Source organism: Elephantulus edwardii, unplaced genomic scaffold (assembly GCF_000299155.1).
Source record: "Elephantulus edwardii isolate Elephantulus edwardi_28Jun2011 unplaced genomic scaffold, EleEdw1.0 scaffold00001, whole genome shotgun sequence".
Classification (NCBI taxonomy): Eukaryota; Metazoa; Chordata; class Mammalia; order Macroscelidea; family Macroscelididae; genus Elephantulus; species Elephantulus edwardii.
The window spans coordinates 15,609,449-15,620,289 of record NW_006399751.1 but is presented as its reverse complement, the minus strand read 5'-3'; the positions used below and the strand labels follow the sequence as shown (position 1 = coordinate 15,620,289).

The following is a 10,841-nucleotide window of genomic DNA, read 5'->3' as shown; positions in this document are numbered from 1 at the left end:
TGTCTTCTTGACATTGAGCCTCAGTCCATACTGAAGGCTGCAGTCCTTGACCCTTTGCAGCAAGTACATGAGGTCCTCCTCAGTTTCAGCAAGCATATACATACATACACATAAATATACATATACATAAATAAACCTATACATACATATATATTATATACACACATACACACACACAGTATGTATACACAATTGTAGGTATGATTTATATATACAAGTTATTTATATATGGCTTCTAAAAAGTCAAAGTTCAGAAAAATACAGTCAATTATACTTATATGCAAAGAGGGGTATAAAGAATGTGTACTTAAAAAAAAGAATATGTACTTAAGTATCACTTATGGAAACACAGAACAACTCTAAAATGAGTCTTAACAAATGACGGTATTAGTTTGAGGAAGGAAGGAATCTGCGTATCTAAGAGATCTTTTTGGTGGTGGTTGTTAACTTTAGCTTTTAGTTCTTTATATATAAAAGGAATGGATAACTTATTCAAAATGATTAATTTTTTGAACAGTGCATTTTCAGTGTAATGTAGAGAACAAATATCTTTCAATCAGCAGTGCTGGAAGAATTGGCCATCCATATGCTCCCCACCCTCCCCTCAAAAAAAGTCACTTTCCATTCTTTATGCCAGATATAAAAAATTAAGCCAGAATAATTTTATTCTAAAGTCTTTGTGATATTGGGATAGCAAAGACTTTTTAGTTTTGCCATTGAAAACCTTATTTATATATGTAGAAAAAAATAACTGAAACTATAAAAATTAACAATTTCTGTTTTCTAAAGATGTTAAGAGAATGAAAAGACATATTGAGCAAAAATATTTGCAAGTTACATATATGATAAACGACTTGCCTTTGCTGTTGCTGGTGATGGTGGTGTTAAGTCCTAGGGGTAAGGAGCTTCACTGCCAACCCAAAGGCACGTGGCTCGAATCCACCAGCAGCTCGGCTGGGGAAAGATGAGCAGTCTCCTTCCCATGCAATCTATTATTTCTTACAATCTGCTGTAGGGTCAGCTATGAGTTGGTTCTGACTCAATGGCACATAACAACAGCAACAGTGATATCTGCATTCTGTCGGATTACCTTTCATTGGAATGAGCACAAATATGGACTTCTTCTCATTAGTAGGGCAGGTATCATTATTCCAAATTTCTGGGTATAGATGAATGGGCACATCGAATTCTGCATCCATTTGTTGCAGCATGTCCGTTGGTATCCTATCAAATCCTGGAGCTGTGTTCTTCACCAATGCCTTCAGTGTAGCCTGGATTTCTTCCTTTGGTAACCTTGCTTCTTGATCCTATTTCTTCCTGAAATGGTTGCACATCAGCAGATTCTTTTGGATATGACTTTGTGTATTTCTTCATCGTCTTTTGATTTTGTGCATCATTCAAAATTTTCTCTATAGACTATTTCACAATTGCAACCCATGGCTTAATTATTTCTTCAATTCTTAAGAAACACCAGTTGTATTTAACTTTTGGCTGTCTAACTATGTTGTTGTTATATGTCATTGGGTCACCTGAGACTCATAACGACCCTGTGTATAACAACCCAAAACCCTGCTCTAACCTGTGCCAATCTTATTGTCTCTGACACACATACCCCCATTACCCAGTCACGGAATCAATCCATCTCATTGAGGGTTTCCTCTCCTGCACTGTCCCTCCACCCTCCCAAGCATGACATCCCTCTCCAAGGACTGGTTCCTCCTTGCAAAATGTCCAAAGTATGTCAGACAGAGCTTCAGATTCCTTGCCTCCAAGGACCAGCCTGGCTTCACCCTCTCCAGGATGAACTTGTTTATTCTCCTAGCAGTCCATGGTATATTCAGTACTTTCCTTCTATCATCCCTAGTCATTGTCCAGCTTTCTGATACATAGCAAGTAATTGCAAAGACTATGGCCTGGATCAGGCACACCTTAGTCTCCGGACTGACATCACTGCTCTTCAGTACTTTGGAGAGGTTCTCTGACAGCAGACTTTACCACTGAAATTCATCTCTTCATTTTCTGGATACTGGTACCAAGAGTTGACTGTGGAACCAAGCAAACTGAAGCTGTAAACAATCTCAATCTCTTCATTGTTTATCATGATGCTGCCAATTGGCCCAGTGCTGAAAATCTTTGTCTTCTTGATATTGAGCTTCAATCCATATTGAAGGCTGTAATCCTTGACCTTCTGCAGCAAGTGCTTCAGTTTCTCCTCAGTTTCAGCAAGCAAGGTTGTATCATCTGCATAACAAAGATTGTTGATGAGTCTTCCTCCAAACCTGATGCCACATTTTTCCTCATAGAACCCAGCCTCCCGGATAATCTGTTCTGCATATAGATTGAAAAGGTATGGAGATAGGACACATCCCCAGTGTACACATGCTTCTCAGTTTTGATCCATGCAGTGGTCCCTTGCTCTGTTCTGACCACTGTCTTAGGTCTTTGTATGTTTCATTACAGTACTTTGCTTTGTATCCTTATCAAGCTGCCCTTTGAAATCTTCTGTTAGTTCTCTTACTTCATTATTACTCTTGTCACTGTCCAGTTGGAACATATTTAGAGCTGACCTTTGAAGCTTTGTGTTTCTGAAGATGTGAATTGTGTTTCGGTGATTGCCCATCTTTCCCTCTTGGAGCCACTAGTGGATTCGAACTGACAGAGAGCCACGGCTTCTGCACAGACTGTGCCACAAGAGCATTCTCATTACGGAAATGTAAGTCAAAACCACAAGAAGATATCATTTCTCTACCCACTTCATTAGAATGCCTATGATTTACAAAACAGCAGCAACAGAGAATAACAAGTGTTAGGAAGGATGTGGAGAAATGAGAATCCTCCCAAGAATACAAAATGATGCAGAGTGTGGAAAACAGTGCAGTAGTTCCTCAAAATGTTAAACTCTACCCTGTTACCTGGTCATTTCCATCCTAGGAATATATCCCAAAGAATTGGAAGCAGGAGCATGAACAGAGACCTCTTCATTGTGGCACTATTTACAACAGCCAGAATGCTCATCAACATGTAAATGAACAAGCCTCATGAGGTACATGCAGTGGGATCTTACTCAACCGCCGAGAGAAATGAAGTCCTCATACCTTCTCAAACGTGGATGAACCTTGAAAGCATAATATTGAATGAAATAAATCACAAAATTGCAGCTGTGTGAGCCCACTTATAGACAAGTATAAAGACACCAAAATTTATTTTTCATTACCAAAGGAAGAAAAGAAAGAAAAAGGAGTCTTGCTTAAAGGACACTAAGTTTTTGGTAATGAATCAGATTAAATTAATGGAATAATACAGATTAAAATTATGTATTTGTCACATGTTTTGTTATATATTTTTACCACTATGAAAAGAAAGTTTTAAAGATGATGAAACAAGTCCTATAGTCTAGTTACTCTCACAGTAATATACCGATGTCAATTTCCTAATCTTGATATTATGACAATATAAGATGTCATCATGAGAAGAAGCATGGTGAAAGGTACCTTTGAGTCTTTGTTTTTACAGCTTTCTAAAAGCTTATAATAATTTCAGACTTAACTGATGAAAAGAATAATATTTAAAATAGTAAACTGATCATTTGAAGCAATCAAATAAGTATACTAAAAGTGTTTAAGAAACATAAAATTCCAATATTTCTAATAAGATCCTTCTGCAGTAAAACTACTTCTTTACTACTATGTAATATTTATTCATCTTAGTTTTATTACACTTTCATGCATTTCAATTATATTTTCAAAAAGAATCTAGTTCTTTGATAATGCACTTTGGTGAGGTTTGCTCATGTTCATTTATACAGATATTTGGTGATTTTATAGCTGACAAAGTTCCTTTTATATATATATCGTAGTAGATAAACATTTGATGGAACATTTCTAATTAGGTTTCTAAACTGCTCTTGTTCTAATTGATGACTTATGTGTTTGGGGAAAGGTGAAATCTGTTCTTGAAAAGAATGAAGAGGATCTCTGTGTAGCAATGAAGACCCGTGATGCAGCCCTGAAAGAGAGTCAGAAGTTGAAAGAGGATCTTGAGGCTCTGGAGGAAAGAGAGAACAAGAAGGTAATGAAGGCATCAGTCCTCGTGAGAGTCTGTGATTGAGAGGAGCCGCTTAGGAAGTCTTTTATGAACCAGATTTCTTCATTTCTTGTAATTTCTTCTTCTTTCAGAAGGAGGATTAATCAGAAGACTTTTTTTTCCAAAAGGGAAAATAACTAGAGTACTTTAAACATATTTCCTTTGCAAGAAATTTTTTTTAGCATTTTCCCAAAGGTAAAGCTCAGAAAGCAGGAAAAATTAGAATAGGAGGTTTAATGGAAATGAGAATCACAGGAATAAAGTGGGAAGAGTGCAGTTACAATATGGGTAGTATAATTAATGTCATAAAACAAATTGTGTATGAATGGTTGAATGGAAACCAAGTAGCTTTGTAAACTTTAACTCTAATCCCAATAGAAAGAAAAATAATTACATTATTTACTTCTCAATAACTACTGAAATTTTTATCTTAAAATAGTCAAAAAGTCCCAATTTTTCTGTTGAAACAAATATGACTGGTAATAACTTACCTGAAAAAAGTTTCCACTGAGGAGATTCTGACTCATGGTCACACTGTATGTCGTGGAGCAGAATGGTTTTCCAGTGTCTGAGTTTTCAGAAATCGATTACCAGGCCTTTCTTCTGAGTTGCCTCTGCTTCTGAGGAGGCTTAAACCTTCACCTTTAGTTCAGCAGCTTAGTTCATTCATAGCACCCAGAGATTCCATAACCTTCCTCCTTATGTTTTATTAGTGTGACTGGAGATCTGCTGGCCTACTAAGTAGGTGCTGCCAATCCAGAGTGGGTGGTTCAAATCTACCTGGTTCAGGGAACAAAGACAGTCTCCTCTCATGTGAATTACAGCTTCTGAAAACCTGCTGAGGGGTCATCTATGAGTCGATTCCAAATTGATGACAATGAGTTTGAGGATTTTTTAAATATGATTACACTTTCATCTTAAATTGTCACTAAGTACTTTCTACTTAGCAATTTATCAGCTTAGTGAGAACAGAGATCTCTTCCTGTAGAATGACATTTGTATAATCAGAACCTGTCTAATTTCATGAGGAATAATGCAAATCAAGATCAGCCCAAATTAGATCTCTGAAAGATGAAGGTCAGACATACCTCTAGTCTCCAAGCTTTTTACTAATTCTCATACCAGCCATCCTCCCCACAGGATTCTCTACTGTTCTGCTGGCTGTGATCATTTGTTGCAATGGTCATACAGAACTTACAAACCATACTTACAGCTGGAAGAAGGGGTGGCATCCACTTTCTAAATAACATGCCTCCAGAAACTCTATGAACTATTATAAATGTTGATAGTTGTAGAGGGACGTCGGGCCTTTTGTTCATAGGGTCGCTAAGAGTGATGCTCGACTAGAAGAAAATCAACAGCAACAGTGAAATGGTTTATTATGAAACTAATAAACTAAAAGTTACTCAATGTCAACATACAACTCAGAATACAGATCAGGAAACACATAGACAAAACCTTAGTGGGTCGCTGGAAGAGAACACATCCCTCCCATCTTCAGTGCATGGCAGCCCTCTCAGCTCCTAGGCCATACTAGCAAGCAGGCCTTTCTATCATGCATATCCTTGCTCAGCTGGGCATACCTCCTCCCAACACCCTCAGGACAGGCGTCCTTGTGGCCCTGGTCCTGAGAGTCTTTACAAGAGGATATTGAAATAACCTAATTCAAAACTGCCATAGAATAGTCAATTTCCCCCAAGACAGTTGTAGCCCCAGTGGAAGCTCCAATGGAAGGTCAGCTATGTGTCAATTCAGACTTACATTAAGTTATTTCCAGATTAAGCCTGGAAACACCTCAGGACCCAAGAAATTGTTGATCTTAGTGTCTCCAGTGATAATAGCAGAGTAGCACAGTGACATGATAATGGTTGACTAGCACTGCAGAATTACTATCACTGGAGTTGTGGCCTAATTTTCTTTTTACCAGAATCACAGTAAGTTAACAAATAAACTAAAGATAATATATAGTTTGACTTTTCCTAGTGGTTTTTTGGTGTTGTTGTGTTAGGTTTTTTTAATTGTGCTTAGGTCCTATCCTCCTTTTTCTAGGATCTCAGAAGTGAGACAAGAGCTATTAAGGAGGAGCAAATATCTTTTTCTTGTTTCTTTTCAATAAAGGTGGGAAACTTTCAGCGACAATTAGCAGAGGCTAAGGAAGACAACTGCAAAGTTACAATCATGCTGGAGAATGTGCTGGCTTCTCACAGTAAGATGCAAGGTGCTCTCGAAAAAGTACAAATAGAGCTTGGGCGGAGGGATTCAGAGATTGCAGGCCTCAAGAAAGAAAGGTACCTGAGATGATTTTTCTCTCCGTGATACTGTACTGCCTTGTCTTAAGGAGCGATGTACACAAAGGAAAGGAAGTCACTTTACACTGTTTCCTTTGTGAATGACTAGTCCTCAATGTAGAAATAAACAGCAAGTTAGGGGAGATTTCAAATTAGAAATTGATATCATTTTCAAAAATGGAAATTTTAATCTAGTGATGTAAGACTATGTATCTTAAAAATCCATTAAATATATTGTGGTGTTACTCTTACTGTTTTTCTTACTATTTAATTTCCTTACTCTCTTTGGGACTACAGAATCATAGTTGTCAAGATAACTGAGGTTAACCACCTACTTTAGTTTGACATAATTGTTCATCTGTTAAAGCCTCTTTCAAGGTTAAGCATTATCTTAGAAGAATCATCCTAAGAACTATATCTAGCCAAGTTTAAGAAGGAAATTCTTTTGAGTAAGTTTCAAAGACTGCGCAAAAATTTCCCTTTTGTGTTCTCAAACTTTTGGTTCTAGGTTAGGTCAGGTTTCAGACCAAAGTTTAATATGACCTTTAACAGTATACTGTAATATGTATATTAATGGTGACTTTTGCCTCTATACTATAGGAGAACAAATGTATTTTATTTCGTCACTGTTTTTATTTGCTACATGACAAAAGGGTATTATCTTTGGATTTAAAAAAAATAGTTCATGGAAATTATATTTAAAATAATGGTAACATTAACGGGATAGCAAGTAATAAATGTTAGTCAGGATGTGCTGAGATAAGAATTCTTATATGCTGTTGGTGGGATTGTAAAATGGTACAACCACTCTGGAGGAATCCTCAAAAAGCTGAACATAGACATTCAACTTAGAATAAACCCCGAGAAAATGAAAACTGAGGCACAAATAGGGACTTGTACACCAATGTTTATAGCAGCATTATTCACCGTTATAAGAACATGGAAACAGCCTAAATATCCAACCACAATCAAATGGATTGAAAAACTATGGTACATTCACATGACAGACTACTATACAGCTCACAAGAGCAATGATTTTGTAAATTACTTCTGAACTTGGAAGAGACTGGAGAGCATTATACTAAGTAAACTAACTCAGTCCTATAAGGACAAATACTGTATAAGACCATTATTGTAGAAACACATAACTAGTAAAACATGTATGAGAATGTAAGGTGGGGAGGGTGGGAGCAGATTGGTGAAAGAATGGGCAGGAGGTGGGAGAAATCATAGGGTCATACAATTTGATGGAGAGAGGGAGAGATGGATTAAGGAAATGGAGGGAAATCCAGTTTGAAAAACAATATATATGAACTTTGTAAGTAAACCCGTACAAAATTTTTAAAATTTTATAAAAGTGAAGCAAACCACTCCATCTCCTGCAATTAAAAAAAAATGGTTATATACCATTGTTTGCAGTCAGAAACTGATTGAACATGCAACCAAGATGCATTAGAATAATGGATGACTGGAATGCGAAAGCTTTGAACCAAAAAGAAGGATTAGTAGTCAGAAAACATGGATTTGATGACAGAAATTAAGCTGGGGATAGAATGTTAGAATTCTGCACAATTATTTATTCATTGCAAATACTTCTTATAAGAAACATAAAGGCAGGTTATACACATGGATGTCAGCACAGTAATCAGATCAGTCCATTTGTGGAAGCTATTGTTAGAGAAGTTCATTGTCAGCAGTAAAAACTAATCCAGGTGCGGATTGTGGGAACAGACCATCAACTATTCATGTGTAAGTTCAAATTAAAGCTAAAGAAAATAAAATCATAGCAAGGAATAAAAATTTTATCTTGAGTCTATCCCCCCTGAATTTAAAAACCAACTCAGGAACAGAGTTGAGGCCTTGAACACTAATGAACAAAGACCTGATAAACTGTGTGAGGGATATCAAGAATACCATCTAGGAATAATGTAAAAAAGTCATTACAAAGACAGAGGAAGACGAAGAAAAGACCAAAATGGATGTCAAAGAGACTCTGAATATTGCTCTAGGGTGCTGAGAAGCCAAAGCAAAGGCAAGAAATCAAGAAGTTAAGGAGCTGAGTAGAAGATTTCAAAGGTCAGTTCTGGAAGACAGAGCAAATGTGAAAGGATCTGAAGTTGAAAAATCAAAATGGCCAAACGCACTCAGCATTACTTAAGCAACTAAAAAAACAAATTTAAGCTGTGAGTTGCAATACTTAAGGATGCTATGGGTAGGGTATTGAATGATCCAGGAATCATTTAAAGAAGATGGAAGGAGTATACAGTCTTGAACCAAAAAAATTAGCTAACACAGAAGAATTTAAAAAAATAATTCATTATCAAGAGATAATGGTGATAAAGGAGAAAGTTAAAGCTACTCTGAAGGATTTGGCAAAAAAATAAACCCCAGAAACTGGTGGGATGGCAATTGACATATTTCAACAAATAGATACTGCCCTGGATGTGCTCACCAGGTTGAGCCAAGAAATTTGGAGAACAACTACCTGACCAATTGACTAGAAGAGATCCATATTTATTCCCATTAAAAAAAAATGACCCAACAGAGGGTGGAAATTAACAAACAATATCACTAATATCATATGCATGCAAAATCCTGCTGAAGATGATCCAGGAATGACTGGAACAGTACACTGACAGAGAACTACCGGAAGTACAAGCTGGGTTTAGAAGAAGAGGTTGTGGCACTACAGACATTATTGCCAATGTCAGATGCATCTAGGAAGAGCAAAGAGTACTAGAGGAATGTCTGTGTTTCATTGACTATGCAAAGGCATTTGACTGTGTGGATCACAACAAACTGTGGCTTACCTTGAGGAGAATGGGAATCCCAGAACACTTGATTGTGTTTATGTGAAACCTATACGTGTACCAGGAAGTAGTCCTTAGAACAGAGCAAGGAAATACTGCGTGGTTCAAAATTGGGAAAGGATAGCATCAGGGATGCACCCTGTCTCCATACCTTCTCAATCTATATACAGAACAGATCATTTGGGAGGCTGAGCTTTATAAGGAGGAATGTCGCATCAGGATTGGAGGAAGACTCAACAACAACCTATGTTATGCAAATGACATAACCTTGCTTGCTGAAACTGAAGCACTTGCTACAGGTCGTCAAGAACTGTAGTGTTCAATATGGATTGAAGCTCAACATCAAGAAGACAAAGATTCTCACCACTGGGCCAATTGTCAGCACCATGATAGATGGAGAAGAGATTGAAGTTGTTAACAATTACAGCTTGCTTGGCTCCACAATCAACCCTCTTGGCATCAGCAGCGAGGAAATCAAAATACAAATTACGCTATGTGCTGTCAGAGTACTGAGAAGCAACAATGTCAGTCAAGACACTAAGGTGTGCTGGATCCAGGCCATGGTCTTCACAATTACTTGCTATACATCAGGGAGCTGGACAATGACTAAGGACAACAGAGGAATCAATGCCTTTGGGTTGTGGTGCTGGAGAAGAGTCTTTAACAAACCATGGACCTTCCAAGAACACAAATCGGTCTGTCTGCGAGAGGGTGAAACTAAGTTTCTCCTTGGTAGCTAGGATTTTGAAGCTCCATCTCACATAGTTTGGACAGGTGGCCAGGAGGGACCAATCCTTGGAGAAGAACATCATGATTGGAAGGGTGGAGGGACAGAGAAGGAGAGGAAGACTTCAGATGAGATGGGGTGATACTGTAACTAGGGCCATGGGTGTAGGCGTGTCAGAGATAGTGAGACTGTCTCAGGAAAGGGTAAACTTTAAAACTGTTGTACAAAGGGTTGCTATGAGTTGCAGGAGACTCAATGGCACATAACAACAACAATAACAATAAAAATCAAGGTAGCTATTGTATATAGAAGTAAAGTTCTCAGAAGAAAATATCCATATGGAGATGATATATACTGATTTTTTTTCTAATAATGATATATTGTTACTGGTATAAAAATACTTAGCTCATAACGTTAGCAATATTGAGAGTATTGAGAGTGCAGTGTATTAAGGAAAATTAACTCATAGAAGAGACAATTTGTTTAATACCTAAGAACCCTAGTGTCTTAACCTGAAGTTGAGGCTACTTACTACTGTCATCTGCCAACTCTTGGATAGTCTATGCACCTTTGAGCTACTGTATTTTTTTAAGATAGATATTTGTTGTCAGGTGCTATCAAGTTGAGTACAACTCATACCGACCCTATGAACAAAAGAGCTGAACCCTGTATCCTGTGCCATCCTCACACTCCCCAACACACAAGAGACCATTGTGGCAGTCACCATGTCAGTCCACCTGGTTGAGTGTCTTCCTATATTTCACCAACCTTCCACCTTCCCAGGATCAGAAATATCACCTCCGAGTAATGTGCCCAAAGTATATAAGGCAAAGTATCACCATTCTTGCCTCCAAAAAGCACTCCAACTGCACCCCCTCCAAGACATATCTTTTTGTTCTCTTGGCCATCTTTGTGATGTTGCGAGTACATGCT

General features: G+C 37.6%; 1 protein-coding gene across 1 annotated transcript in view; it reads left to right on the top strand.

The window, feature by feature from the left end:
• The window catches only part of CCDC150 (coiled-coil domain containing 150), a 113,599-nt gene that overhangs the window by 79,549 nt on the left and 23,209 nt on the right, over window positions 1-10,841 (top strand). The window contains exons 18-19 of the mRNA XM_006878926.1: window positions 3,940-4,068; window positions 6,202-6,371. Of these exons, the coding sequence (XP_006878988.1) occupies window positions 3,940-4,068; window positions 6,202-6,371 (299 nt within the window). The remainder of the gene's footprint in view (window positions 1-3,939; window positions 4,069-6,201; window positions 6,372-10,841) is intronic.